General features: G+C 36.9%; 1 protein-coding gene across 4 annotated transcripts in view; it reads right to left on the reverse strand.

Moving 5' to 3' along the window:
* FXR1 (FMR1 autosomal homolog 1) overlaps nucleotides 1-15,816 on the reverse strand; it is a 63,397-nt gene that overhangs the window by 31,385 nt on the left and 16,196 nt on the right. For all 4 annotated transcript variants that reach the window (XM_014783158.2, XM_014783157.2, XM_004424684.3 and 1 more), the window contains exons 2-3: nucleotides 11,413-11,465; nucleotides 8,867-8,960 (exon numbers count right to left, since the gene is read on the reverse strand). In XM_014783158.2, coding sequence (XP_014638644.1) covers nucleotides 8,867-8,960; nucleotides 11,413-11,465 — 147 coding nt within the window. The remainder of the gene's footprint in view (nucleotides 1-8,866; nucleotides 8,961-11,412; nucleotides 11,466-15,816) is intronic.

Here is a 15,816-nt window from a genome sequence, read left to right on the forward strand (position 1 = left end):
CCTCAGCATAGCTGGAGAAGCAGTGCGTCGGTGAGCGCCCGGGATCCGAACCAGGGCCGCCAGTAGCAGAGTGCGCGCACTTAACCGCTAAGCCACAGGGCCGACCCTTACTTTTCCTATATCTTAAAACACTATGCTATTTCATTATCATTCATCAATTATCCCCAACTACGCCTTTAAAAAAGTCTAAAACAGAACAATGATGGTATCACCTGAAAGGATACAACAGTGAAATATATCGTTACTACTGCATCATCCTCTAGTTTCTTTACTGCCCCATCTTTCAAGAAAGTATAAAAAGACTGGAGATACAATTCTTGTGGTCTGCTTCTGGCTATCGCTGAACAGTTAACAATTAAGAATTTTTATTTTCCATCTATAATTGCAAAGATAAAATTTACAGGGGAAGAACTCTCACAATTATTAGAGGAATCAGAATGATGCAAAGAGGCAGACAACAGCACTCTCGATTTTAATAATGAATGTGAAATTATAAGCAGAATTTCAGACTATGAAGTCTTCAGATGACATCCTAGATGAATATTTTTCAACAATATACTTCTGAGGAGAAAAAAGAAATTTAGTATTCACATCCAGTTAAATCATTCAACTCAGACAAAATCTTAGGACAAGAATCTAGACCATTGTTTTTCAAAAAGAACACATGACAGCATTCTTTCATCTTTTGTCTTTCCACACCAAAATGTACTCGATACAGTTCATAAGCAGACAAATACCAAAAGCAGTTGTGCATACAAAGATGACCAGAAACAAACAGATGAAGAAATGCAAAAAATTCAATGGATGAGTCAATCCAATTGGTTAAATATGAAAATGATGCAATTATAGTGCAAAGACAACTATGCTCTCTGTTCAATAAAATTAGAAGCCACCAAAAGTTCCAAAATATTTTTTTTTTTTGAGGAAGATCAGCCCTGAGCTAACATCCATGCCAATCCTCCTCTTTTTGCTGAGGAAGACCGGCCCTGAGCTAACATCTACTGCCAATCCTCCTCCTTTGTTTTACCTTTTTCTCCCCAAAGCCCCAGTAGATAGTTGTATGTCATAGCTGCACATCCTTCTAGCTGCTGTACGTGGGATACTGCCTCAGCATGGCCGAACAAGCAGCGCGTCGGCGCGTGCGTGCCCAGGATCCGAACCCAGGCCGCCAGTAGCAGAGCATGCACACTTAACCACCAAGCCACGGGGCCGGCCCCCAAAATATTCTTGAAGTATTGCATTCTGATAATTCAAGTATAAGATGAACCATAAAAAAATTACAAACTAGAACTTACTAGAGATATATTTTAAATTTGATGTCAGTAATTTTAAGATAGACATGTTCTGGGTTTATGCATGATAGCTGAGGAGCAGTAAGTAATATTTAAAGAACTTTACTCATTTTAGGTATATGTATTGTCAAAAATCAGGAAAAAAATGGAATAAAAATTTGTATTTGCTATGTTTAAATGCTTATTAAGGGCCGGCCCCGTGGCTTGGCGGTTAAGTGCACGCGCTCTGCTGCTGGCAGCCCGGGTTCAGATCCCAGGCGCGCACTGACCCACCGCTTCTCTGGCCATGCTGGGGCCGTGTCCCACATGCAGCAACTGGAAGGATGTGCAACTATGACATACGGCTATCTACTGGGGCTTTGGGGGAAATAAATAAATAAATAAAAATTATTAAAAAAAAAATGCTTATTAAAATACCTAATAATGTTGACCGTCACCATCCTTTTATTCTTACTTCTGTAAAATTATATGTAAAATGACATAAACAATAAAAATAGTCCATTGGACCCAAATGACAAATGATGATGACTATTTCCCCTAGAATAATGAGGATTAAAAAAACAAAGGGAAAACCTTAAGAAAAACAAGGAAAGTGCCCATTACAAGTTCTATCTCAGAAAGGCAGTTCAGCTAAGCAGACTGGAATACCTCTCGGTGATCTACAGTGGATGGGGTCCCTCAAGCTTGAATGCTGAAAAAGCTGGTCTTAAAATTACGTAAATCCCTTTGTTCTAACTCTATGTCCACCAAAGCATTAACCTTCTAGGAATCTGGCTTCCTATGTAAGGTTACCTACAAAAAAGAGAATAAACCATTTTGGACTACCTTGAGGCTTTGTCAGTGAATATTAACATGATGGATTCCATTTTAAACTTCCATCCATCTCTGTACGCTTCATTAATAACTTAACCCCTGAAAGATAAAGCCAACTCAATTTAAGTTCCTGAGCCTGAATCAAAACACTATGAATTTGGCTTCACTTGAGTGCTGTGGGTCAAATCACATCCTTTTACAAAATGAACAGTGTCTCTCACACAATAAAAAAATCACTTTAATAACCCAGCATTAAAGCTATGCCCTAGTGTACTATGTCTCAAATGTTGACTGCTGAAGTTATTTATGACTATGTCATTGGAAGTTAAGAGCATCTCATAGAAATTCTCGTTCTTCAGGTTTCACTTAAATCTCCCAACTATTCCAAGGGACCAATTCACACTCTAAAGCAATGGCCCTCATTGCTCTAACATTCTAAGTTTCTTCAAATCCAAAGAGCTTAAAAAAAAGCAGGAAGTCTCCTCCTCCTAAGGACTGCCCATGAGAAACCTAAAAACACAACAGTACTCAGATTGAAGAAGACTACAGCTTCATGGAGTGGAGGATGGAATAAGAAGAATCAAATTCCAAAGGCCTATTTCAGGATTCTTTCTACCCAATGACTCCAAGTCAAACCTTATTACAAAATGATCTCCAAATTCTAGCACACAACTAAATTGTAACTTAATTAGAATTCCAGTCCGGCTCCTAATGTTATCAACTTTTCATTCAAGTTAATAATGTTCAACTGTGCCTTTCCAAGTCACAATCAAATAGAGATAATATGAACACCAGAGGTAGAGAATTTCTACCAGTCGTCACCAAACTAACTATAAAGAAAATTTCTAAATAATGTTAACCATTGAACTGAATACTCAATCATAGTGGCCTATTTTACAACGTAAGCCTGTTCTCTCTCATGGAGTGGGTGAATTCCTGGGATGAGCACAGACCAGGCCTGTGGCAGAGCCTGAGAGCCTGATGCACCCAACACCTGCACTTAGCAGAGGAACCCGGCCCAGAGCGGTTAAGCAACTGATTCAAGGTGACGAAGCTAAGGAGGGACAGGACTAGAGCCCAGCCTCCAGAGGCCTAGCACACTGCTTGTGTCCCCAGGCTGTAAATTTTACAAACTACGAGATACATTTACTGAGTACCATTTTACATTTTACAACTACATGAGATATATTTATTGAGTACCATTCCCCTGTATCCACCATTTCATCTCATTACGATCTATGAAGAAATAGAAAATGTACAGTAGGAAAGTAAGCTTAACATCTAGAACACAATAATTTGATTTATCTACCTATACAAGAATATCTCATTCATATTTGTAGCCAATACTTTTAACAGATGGGTTTCATAAGTCTTGGAAACTGCCCATTCCCCAAAAGAGAAAGATGCAAGTTATAAAGAAGAATATGTTCACCTCTTCTTTAATGTATAAGCATTTCCCAAGCACTAAGACTAACAATGGACTTGGTATTATGAGAAAGACTGACTCTAACTACGGACAGCCAAAATTTTCAGACTGGTCCTAAAAATCAAACAAACATTTTTAAAGGTAAGGTATAAACTATACATGTATACTGTACCTTTTGTATAAACAAAATATTGCATTTTTTAAATGAGGGAGTATCCTATCTCAAATTAATTCTTATTCCCTTTATCTAATTTCTCTCAAGGCACCTATCTCAATATTATAATTAAAATATAAAGATGTACAACCATGTCTGACAATCTGCCATAAAAGATGGAAGGAAAGGCATATGTCAAAGAACAAAAACTTGCAAATTCTTATCTCAACCAGAAAACTTCACAATTCAAAAAAAAAGTTTTTTAATATCAAGTATGTTAAACTCAAGAGGAAAACTTAGAAAACCTCGTTAAACTGTATCATTGGCTTGAGATGTCAGGCTTCCGGGGCAGCGCGCGCGCGCGCGTGTGTGTGTGTGTGTGTTTATTAACTTGCTGAACAAGGCAGTGTGTGTGTGTGTGTGTGTGTGTGTGTGTTTATTAACTTGCTGAACAAGGCAGCTATCTATAATAAAAGACAAAGAATCTCATATGTGAAATCACAGGGGGGAAAATAATTTTTCTACTGCCCTTCCAATATCCTAACTAGATTATATATCCAGCTTAAGAACTCTTCATTTTCCCATTACCTCCAACTTTACAAGCTAAGCATTATTTTCTTAGCAATGGTTAGCAAAATCAACCATTAAGCAAATAATTACAAAAAAAGTAATTATATTTAATATTATAAAGATTTTAAAATACATTCCACCACTTTTTTAAAGTCAAAAATTAAAAAATAAAGTCAAATAATTAGATTTAAAAACAACCTTTGAATTTCAGACCTTTCAAAACCAACTTTCTATTATAAATCATATAGTGTGTTGTCTTCTTGAGGCCATTACCAGACCTTGACACTAATTTATGTTCTATAACTTCGTGTAAGTCTCAGAAGTTGGCTGAAAAAGCGAACCTCAAGTAGCCAAACATTTTTAAAGCAATAAAATTTTAGGGTAAACCACATGAAACTGTCAACATTCAACCATTCCTAACCTGTAAGAGTGGAAATTTCATATGGCTTAACTTTAAATAAATGCCTGAACAGCTCAATGGAAAGTTCTCTCCTGGATCATTTTTGTTCTAAGTTTATTACTAATAGCCAAATCAACGTCACCTTTCCCTTCTTCAAAGAGGAAGGGTTCCTAGAACTCGAAAAGAGCAAGAGCTGTGAGTCTCGCACAAAACTGACAACACCCTGTGAACACAGCATGACATGTTAAATAACAACACTCAGGACAAAAACTGAACCTAGTTACCAGCTTCCCAACCTTCAGGCTACACAATCTTGGAAAGGTTAATCAAGTATTCATCGAGTTTAGAAGAGGCCCTCAAGAGAGTGTTATGTTAAACTGAGATCATCTGTTTAAAAAGCCTATTAGTTACATACTATATGTTAGTGCTATACAAGCGTCAGTTGTTATTATTGCTATACTAGTATTTGTGAGTAGCAGAAAGAAAACACTGGCTGATGAGTTAAAGAAAATTAATATACTAAAAATAATATACTATGCAAAAAATTACCCTAGAGAAAAATATCAAGTTAGATTAAAAACCTAAATACTCCTTTTATTTAAAAAAAAGGCCACAGGTGTAGAAATATTAAAATGAATATCTTGGAGGCCACACAAAAAACGGGCAGATCTGAATAAATAAAATGTAACTTTTTAATGGCAAAAGCCATTGAACATTTTAATTGCCTGGGAGAAGGCACAATATAACAGATAAAAACTTATCCATAAAATGCAAGGATTTTCTACACCAAAAACTAGATAGACAAAAAACAAAAACAAACAATTCACAGAACAAAGGGGCTAACAGCCAATAAACTAATTTAAAAGATGCTCTGTATGACTAGTGATCGAGAAAACAAAGATTCAGAAAACCTCAGCATCCTTCTTTCAAGTTTATAAAACTCACAGATGATTAATAAATCAGCCAGTCAATCTATGAGGAAACAAATACTTTCATGAGTTAGCAAAACTATGAAGTGATAATTCAAAAAAGCATTTTTGGAGGACAAAATGGTACATTTTGGTACTATCAAAATTTTAAATATACATGCCTTTTGATCCAGCAACTGAACTTCTTGGAACTATATTATCAGAAAATGATTTACATAAGGACATTAACTCGGGTTTTTTTTTGGTAACAGCAAAAAATCTGTCAATAGTTTCAGTGTCTTATAATTACGATACATCTGTACTAAGGAATATCATGGGGTGGTTAGAAAGAAGGAGGTAAATCTGTATGTACAGACATGAAAATTTCTATGATATCCTAATTAACGGAATACAAAAATCACAAATATATTATTCCCAATTTTTGTAACTTAAAAAAGCACATAGTCTTTACAAATGCAAAGAAAAAATCTGAAGAGACACTCAACTCTGGTAAATGAGATTTAAACTGGGGTAAGCAGACAAACACCTACACAACTACAGAAAGAGGAAAAGTTTACTCTTTACTCCATACACTTTAATTCTGTATCATTCACTTTTTACATTAAGTTTTATTAGTTTGAATTGAAAGGGGGAAGCTTTCAAAAAGTTATTTGGTTCAAAACATAAAGCACTAACAACCGTAATTCCTGAACAGTCCAGGTCACATGGACAGATTCCTAACAGTGGCAAAAAAAACACAATAGTCTATAGGTGGCAAGATTAATTTTATTTATTTATTTTTTAATTTTATTTATTTTTCCCCCAAAGCCCCAGTAGATAGTTGTATGTCATAGCTGCACATCCTTCCAGTTGCTGTATGTGGGACGCGGCCTCAGCATGGCCAGAGAAGCGGTGCGTCGGTGCACGCCCAGGATCCGAACCCCGGGCTGTCAGCAGCAGAGTGTGGGCACTTAACCGCTAAGCCACGGGGCCGGCCCGCCAAGATTAATTTTAAACTTATGTGAATTTTCAAAATTTTCAAAAGCGATAAAAAATGACAGTAACATCTTAATTTCAGATAACGATTCTCATGATTTTAAGGAGCCAATTTCACCAAGACTGAACCACAAAACACATGGTGAAATAAAACACTCTCTAATCATCAATATCCAAATCATCCAATCTCTTACATCAAACTTTTGTGCACAGTTGGGGAGGTGGGCCACAAAGATGGTCCAGAAACTGGACAGGACATCGCTAGACTGAGACTGGGGAAAGCACACTGTATAACAACACCCTCAGCACTCCACCAGGTTTTTCTTTTAATCTGAGCCTTTACAGCACCAACAACTGAACAACAATTAAAAAAGTATGAAAAGCACTACTCTCAGAATTGACCACCACAACATTTCTAATTCTAGAACATTTCCAAAACTAAACCATTCCTTCCTTGACCTGACTCATCACCAGAATTCCGGAAGAAAAAAACTTCTTCTGGAATAGGAAATAAATTTGAAAACGAATCAAGCTTTTATCCATCCTCACAGAAAGATGTTGATTAGAAAAGGATATAACATAGGGCCAGCCTGGTGGCGTAGAGGTTAAGTTCGCACGCTCCGCTCTGGCAGCCCGGGGTTCATGGGTTCAGATCCTGGGCACAGACCTACATACTGCTTATCAAGCCACACTGTGGCAGGCGTCCCACATGGAAGATGGGCATGGATGTTAGCCCAGGGCCAATCTTCCTCAGAGAAAAAAAAAAATTATAATATAACATTGAGAAAAATACTTTCACTAGATTCTAAAGTCCAAGTGAACATGGTACAGTAGTAATCGACAGCATCACTGCTAGAATTCATAGAAGCCACCAAGTACTCCACTTCACACTCCTTAATTTTCAACACTGCTTTGTTTCCCCGTCTTCCCATACCATCTGTGACATTCCCTCAAGGACACAAATACACACCACACCTTGACTACAGTTATAGGTTTCCTTACAAGGAAGTTCTTAGTACCAACTTTCGGTAGAAGTCAACTACAAAAGAAAAAAATTACTAAAGTGAAGGATCTAACATTAGAGAACAGGCTCACCGTGCCCTGACAATGAGATTATAACATGCTTTGATTTAGCAAAAGCAAGAGAGTGCACATTGAACTTAGAGCAAGTAATTAAAATCTAGGCAGAATTTTAGAATGGAAATGAGTTCAGGTTATCAGAAATTAAAGTGCTACAATTCTTTGGTTTCCTAGCATAACATCTATAATTAACGGGAACGCAAAGAAAATTTAGCATTGCAAAAATTATGAAGAATTAAACTGGCAGGTAACTAAATGAGTTCATTTGCAAAATGCTCAGAACAGTGGCAACAGAGTATGTACTGTTGTTTATAAAAACATTTAGATAGCTATTTCATCAGTAAATGTTCTCCTATGCCCCCAGTTCTCCTACATAAACAAGGGGCAAATGAAATTTGAAAATCTTTTTCAATACTACCAAGCCAACTCCTTGTGAGAAATATATTTAGCATATTTGAGCACCTTGGAGGAAATGTATCAACTCCTTCAAATCGAAAATCAAATTTTCTATCTCCAACAAACTCATTATGCCTCTATTTCACAATTATTCCCAAGTTCCTTTTTACATAACAGCAGACATATTAATCAACATTAACATATTCAAGACAAACATCCAAAATCTACTAAGTGTGAAAAAAGCAAGATACAAAGCAGTACACTATGATCCCATTTTTATTTTTAAAAAGAGGGGAGGGAGAGCTTGGGAATGCTATGTAAACTGTGAACAGTGGTTTTTATCTCTGGGCAGTGATTCTTGTTTTTTTCCTTTTTGTTTTTCTGTACTTTTAAAATTTTCCAGACATTTCTAGAATACTCAACAAAGCAGTACGCTAATCACAATATTTCACATTATTACATATGAACCATAAAGTAATTAGCAAAAAGAAGGAAAATAACGACCAAAACCATACAGTTCTCTGTGCTCGATTCTGTGCAAAGCAATTCAAATGCACTATCAATCCTTAACTTTCAAATTATTTTCATTTTAGTGGTAAAAAAAAAACTTGACCAAGGCCATAAAGCTAAAAATGGTAGAGCTAACACATGGATCCCAGTTCTGACTCCAACACTCAAGCATTGCTATATTACACAGCCATTATCAATAGAAAGAACAGAGAAAAGGAATTAGATTTATTCTCCATCAGCTAAATAGATTTTCCTACGAGAATATTTATTTAAAACAAAAAAAAAATAGGCCCACAAGAAAATAAACTTATAAATACATACCTCTACTTCATCTCCTTCACTGATTTCTTTTTTTATGTCAGGTGGTGGTGGTAATCTAACTTCATTAAATGGAACCTGGCGTTCTGGCTGCCAACTGAAGGATTAGAAAAGGAATTAACTTTAAAATTTATTACAGATGGTCCCAAACTTATGATGGTGTGACTTAATGATTTTCCAACTTTAAAATGGTGTGAAAGCGATATGCATTCAGTAGAAACCGTATTTCCAATTTTGATCTCTTCCCAGGCTACCGATCTGCAGTAGGATACTCTTGTGATGGTGGGCAGTGGTAGCAAGCCCCAGCTCCCAGTCAGCCACTCGATTATGAGGATAAACAACTGATAACACTTACAACCATTCTGTTCTTCACTTGCAGAACAATATTCAATAAATTACATAAAATATTCAACACTTTATTATAAAATAGGCTGTGTGTTAGATGATTTTGCCCAACTGTAGGCTAATGTTAAGTGTTCTGAGCACATTTCAAGTAGGCTAGGCTAAGCTATGATGTTAGGCAGGTTAAGGCTATTAAATGCTTTCTCGACTTAATGATTATTTTCAACTTACAACGGGTTTGTCAGAATGTAACACCATCATAAGTCGAGGAGGATCTGTATTTCAATAGTCCATAATATGGAAGCTATTTATTCTATGCTTAGTGCTGAATATTTTTCAAGTTAATCATTTAGCTTTCCCTAAAGAAAAACAACCTTCATATTACATATTTTTCCAAGTAATTAGTTTACTGAGGTAGAACAGTTTTTGTATGACTCTTGATGAAGTTTACAAATAATTAACATCACTGATAATAATTATATATTACTTTCCAAATTACTCATTCTCAGGGAACATACACAGATTATGCTGCAAATGAAATAGGCTAAGTTCATAGTAACGATTTAGATTCAAAATAATGTCATATCTACACCACAGCCAAACAGCAGTGAGATCAACTTATTTCACACTTGTACAACTATATAACCTGTCAAAGGAACACATTTTCAGAGATTATAAATATAATTTATATTTATAACTCCTTTTTAGTGTACATGTTCACAGAAATACAGAAAACTACTCAATTATTTTGAATAGCTTAATTACGAAAGACTTAATTTTCTCACATAGAATTTATCTTTTCTACAATGAACATATACGTTATAATTAACCTAGAAAAAGCTTACTTTTAAAATCTTTGTAGCTGGGCCGGCCCCGTGGCTTAGCGGTTGGGTGCGCGGTCCGCTGCTGGCGGCCCGGGTTCGGATCCCGGGCGCGCACAGACGCGCCGCTTCTCCAGCCATGCTGAGGCCGCATCCCACGTACAGCAACTAGAAGGCTGTGCAACTATGACATACAACTATCTGCTGGGGCTTTGGGGGGAAAAATAAATAAATAAAAAAAAAATTTTTTTTTTAAAAAAATAAAATCTTTGTAGCTAATACGATTTATTTATTTATTTATTTTTCCCCCCAAAGCCCCAGCAGATAGTTGTATGTCATAGTTGCACAGCCTTCTAGTTGCTGTACGTGGGATGCGGCCTCAGCATGGCTGGAGAAGCGGCGCGTCTGTGCGCGCCCGGGATCCGAACCCGGGCCGCCAGCAGCGGACCGCGCACCCAACCGCTAAGCCACGGGGCCGGCCCTCTTTGTAGCTAATATGAATATATTAAAACTACTAACTTAGCTGTTGCTTAACTGACATTTTTTGTGTTGTATTTTATAAGCTGAGTTGATAAAGTTAAAAATTCTTTCCTACTCTAAGTTCTAACAGGTCATTCATATCCCTGGGAGGTATATGAGCAGATAAAATGCTCCCATAGCTTCTATCTACCAATGCTAGGCAAAACAGCAGGAGACAAGTAAAGATTTTTGAGCGCTTTCTTTTCACCATTAATGTCTAAATGGCAGCTGCTCAAAGACAGCAATCATCTCAACACTTGTCTCTACATGAAACAAGTTGAAACAGCTGTTGAGCAGAAATCTTTTTAGGCAGTTCCAGAAGCAACTTAAAAGTGAAAGCTGAACAGTTCTTTTTGGACCTTCAATTATATACAGTGCTCCTTTATAACCATTCCTAACCAAGCCCAGCATACTGTCTTTTAGAACATTACCTAGCCCTTACAATGGATATTATTCCTTATTAACATCAAGCAACTAAAGGCAGCTTAATACTTATTCTGACTACCAGTAGTCATTTAGAAAGCCTTCTACAATATCATTTCAACATTCTGGGATTTTAAGAATTAAGCATATTATAAAACCCATTTGTGCCATCCATATTTGCAAAAACTACTTACTGATTCATGTTCACATGTGTTTTGGCAAAGAACTGGGTCATGAAAAAGTGACGAGTATATTGTGTACAGAAAAATAGACGAAGAGTTATCAAAACTAGAATTATGTGAACTCAAAAGATGATCAAACAACCAAAGACCCCCCACCCAAAAGCAAAATCATTATTTATTGGTAACAGGAACACCCAAAAGCAAACAGTTTGGCACTACTGATCTTTAAAATTAAGATCTCTATCAACAAAAAATAACTTACTTATTCTCAAAAACAACTGTGAGGGAGTCTTCATGAACATCTTTGATAAATCCCTGTAAAAAACAAAAGTATTATTAAAAGCATATCAATATTCAATTAAACTTACATTAACTCTTAAGGTCTATATTAACTCTAAAAGACTGTCTATATCAAAAACAATATGGAGTACTGAAAAGAACAGAACTTGGAATTAGGCAGATCTGGGTTTGATTTCATGTCCATCACTTATGAGATGTATGACCTTGGAAGTTAGTTAACCTCTCTGAACTTCAGTTTTCCGACAGTACCCTCTACCTCAGAATTAAAAAAAACTCATGTACATCCCTGAAACCTCAGAGGCACTAGTCGATACTCAAACTGCTCAGACTTGAGAGTCAGGCTGCCAAGATTCACATCCCAGGCTGTATCATTTATACGTTCTTGAGCACGGTTTTAACCTAACGGTTCATTTCAGTACTATACCTCATGGAATTATGAGAATGAAATGAAATAATTAACGTTTACCACAGTACTTGACATAGAGAAAGAACTCAAATTTATGACAAATATTAGTTATAAGTATTAAATTACAGCCACGTGTCGCTTAACAATGGGAATACGTTCCAAGAAACGCGTCGTCAGACAATTTCGTTGTTGTGTGAACATCATAAAGTGTACTTACACAAACCTAGATGGGATAGCCTACTACATACCTAGGCTAGAGTACTAATCTTATGGGACCACCATCATATGCGCTCCGTCGGTGACCAAAAACGTTGTTATGCAGCACATGACTGTGTAGCCCACCTTTAGTAAATGGCATGCCTATGTTTTGCATACTAACCTTGCCATTAGTCTTTATTTTTCCTACCAATTTCTCTTCCTCCCTCACTTAAAAAAAAATGGGCTATAGTGAGTACACTGCCTCAAAACCATTTTGGAATGAATATAAATTCTCAATAAAAATCAGTGGTCATTTTCTACCCTTAAAGTTAATTATGAAATTAGTCTTTTTACTCTATCTTCATTTGATTAATACAGCTGGAAAAAATGGTAATATCTGACATATTCAAGAACAAGCCAAGGACTTGGGTGTAGAATAACTGTTGTTCAAATCCTTGCTCCACCACTATATAACCTTGGGCAAGCAGTACTTGGCACTTGTATGATTACAACCGATATTAAATGACACTTTATATTACTGTCAATCAGAACTGCAGACTTCTCAACCTTAATCAAATGCTTACACACACACTTTGAACCACTAGGTACTTAGTAAATACTTTCCTAAAACACTTTTATCACACTAGACTCCACAATGTGCAGTAAAAACTAGCTAAATAAACACACACACACTTGCAGCACCTGGTTAAAACATGGCAGAAATGAAACATCTGTTTACCTCATCTCCCTCCCAAAAGTCCATTAAATAATTCTAAGGGAATGTTAAGGCATAAACCCACAAGAAAAAAGACAAACAGAAAAAAACTGCAACAAAATTTGGGACATTTACAAAGCAGACAAAAGGAATTACAAAGCAATTTAAGAAAAAGGAACTACTACTACTATTTAAATGCTTACTATGTGTCAGACATTATTCTAAGCAAATTAGCAAACCAAAAGATTATGAAACAAACTGGCAGTGGAAAAACCAAAAAACAAGCAGATCACCACTCCAGAAAATCTTTGGAACTGAAGATAGATCTCAGAAAGAGGATAACAGATGAAAATGAAAATAAGATCATTTTATTTTCTTTAATAATGTAGAATCACCAATCACAGAACACAGCTAACTCAAATCTAAAGTCTCTCAGTGCCCTCCTCCCACATTTGCTACTCAATTGTAGATTTTGTAATTTGGCCCTGATCTCTCTCCAGCTCCAAATGCCTAGTATCTGATTTATTTGTGTGCTGTGGGACATTTCAATGCAAATACCCTCATGGGAGGCCTAAAACTCAGGATATCTTCCTTTCAAGAATGCTATAGTAGCTCCTGCCTTACAATTGTGGAGACAATTTTTATTCCTCTTTCTCCTCCCAAAGCTAAAACTTAAAGAGCTGCCTTTTCAGTTCAAGCTCTTATTATCTGACCATCCTCTAACGAGTTCCTGGCCAGTTTCTCTATTTCTAGTAGTTCATCTACACATCCACTTCCAGGAATCACTTTGATCAGCTCTTTCACAGTAATGTTACCAGCAAATCTCTCTCTATTACACCCTTGCCATTTGTAAGGAATATTTCAGAAACTGAGAATTTTCAAGCTCATAAATATTAGAGTAAAACATATCTTGCCATCAGAGGTTAGTTGTACTTTCAACTTTCACTCATGTGTTCTAGTCCTTCACAAACAACTTTTTGAGTTTGGAATGTTTCACTAATTAATCTTTTTGTGTGTGCGTGTGAGGAAGATCAGCCCTGAGCTAACATCCGATGCCAATCCTCTTTTTTCTGAGGAAGACTGGCCCTGGGCTAACATCTGTGTCCATCTTCCTCTACTTTATACGGGACGCCGCCACAGCATGGCTTGATAAGCGGTACATCAGTCCACAACCGGGATCCAAACCTGAGAACCCGGGGCCGCTGAAGCGGAGCACACGAACTTAACCGCTACACCACTGGGCCGGCCCCTCACTAATTAATCTTTATAATTTCTGTACAATCTATACAGTTGATTAGTTCAAATCAGAGCTCCAAGCCACTGGGAAATTCTGTTCTTCATTATAATAAAAACCTCTTTTTCTATCTAAAAATCAGTGCCTAAACCTCTTCCTACTCCCACCCCCAACTTTACTGACTTTACTGCCACCACAAATATCAGCATCAGCTTTGTATGGGTGCACATTTTTCCCACCCAAACTTTAAGAAAAAATACAGCTCTGGACACGCACTCTTATTGCTAATATCCTTCAGGAATAAGATTAAATAGACTGAACACCTGACACCCAGTCCTTAAAGTGTATTTGGGCTGTAGCGAATAATTAGGAAACAAGTTCTAATCCCCAAAACCTAGATCATAGGGATAAGATGCTTCTAACGGCCAGATTTCCATAAAATTGTGACCATTTGATGTAGGACCAAGTCAACACTTTTCAAGATATTTCTGTACTCTCCAAGTCACGAGAATGATGGGAGGTCCCCATATACTGAAGAGACCCAAAATGGCAGGTTTGGGTCTGTGCCAAAATCTTGGAGAGTCAGGGGACATCAACTAACAATAGCCACATTTGTCTGCAAATGGCATAGGGGAGCTTTATGACTCTAAATCTCTATGACTTCTGTCCTCCTTGTATTAGTCCAACCTTTGGGGATTTAGTCTCTCTCTTCCTTTTCACACTCATCTGGCCCAAGACCCTATTTCCCAGAACAAAACCTTTGACGTTTCTTTTTCTTCTTCCCATATATATGCAAACACTGAAGATTCCAAGGCATCATTATACAACAGTCCCTTAATTTGTTCATTCACACAGTCCAACGTACGTTTACATTTGCAACTCTTAGCTATAACTTAAAATAATCATCAGTAAGTAACGATGCAATATAACACATATCTTATGTGATAAAAATATCTTAGAACATTATCCCTAAAAGATAACAAACAGAGCATGATATAGTAATAACCAAAAAGGCCACAAATCACATCAGAATTGGGAGTAAGGGAGGCGACAGATGGACTAGCAGGAATCCCTGAGGAGTGGAAGCACTATATGAAGGATTTTTCAAAAGCAATCTAGCCTAAAATCAAAATTTTCAAAAAACAACTCAGTCAGGGCCCGCCCCGTGGCTTAGCGGTTAAGTGTGCGCACTCCGCTACTGGCGGCCCGGGATTCAGATCCCGGGCGCGCACCGACGCACCGCTTCTCTGACCATGCTGAGGCTGCGTCCCACATACAACAACTAGAAGGATGTGCAACTATGACATACAACTATCTACTGGGGCTTTGGGGAAAAAATTAAAAAAGGAGGATTGGCAATAGACGTTAGCTCAGAGCCAGTCTTCCTCAGCAAAAAAGAGGAGGATTAGCATGGACATTAGCTCAGGGCTGATCTTCCTCACAAAAAAAAAAAAAAGAGCTTTAAAACAAAAAAAAACAACTCAGTCAAAGATTCAGTAAGATGGCAAGTTCACCAATAAACAATTAGCCTTCTAGATAAAGGCAACAAGCACCTAGAAAATAAAACATACAAAAATATTCTACTAATGACAGCAATCAAAAAATAAAATCCTAGAAATGCCCTCAACTACAACAAAAAAATGTGCAGAACCTATATACAAAAATCTTTGAAACTTGACTAATAAATATAAATAGAATATTTAGGGAAATGTAAACCACATCATGTTCTTAGATGGCTTTACACTGTAAAAATTTCAACATGCCCCTAAATGGGATCCCACTAAAATACTAAGAGAGTGTATAATTCTGCTGA

Source organism: Ceratotherium simum, chromosome 15, assembly GCF_057802395.1.
Source record: "Ceratotherium simum simum isolate JZ-2026a chromosome 15, ASM5780239v1, whole genome shotgun sequence".
Lineage (NCBI taxonomy): Eukaryota > Metazoa > Chordata > Mammalia > Perissodactyla > Rhinocerotidae > Ceratotherium > Ceratotherium simum.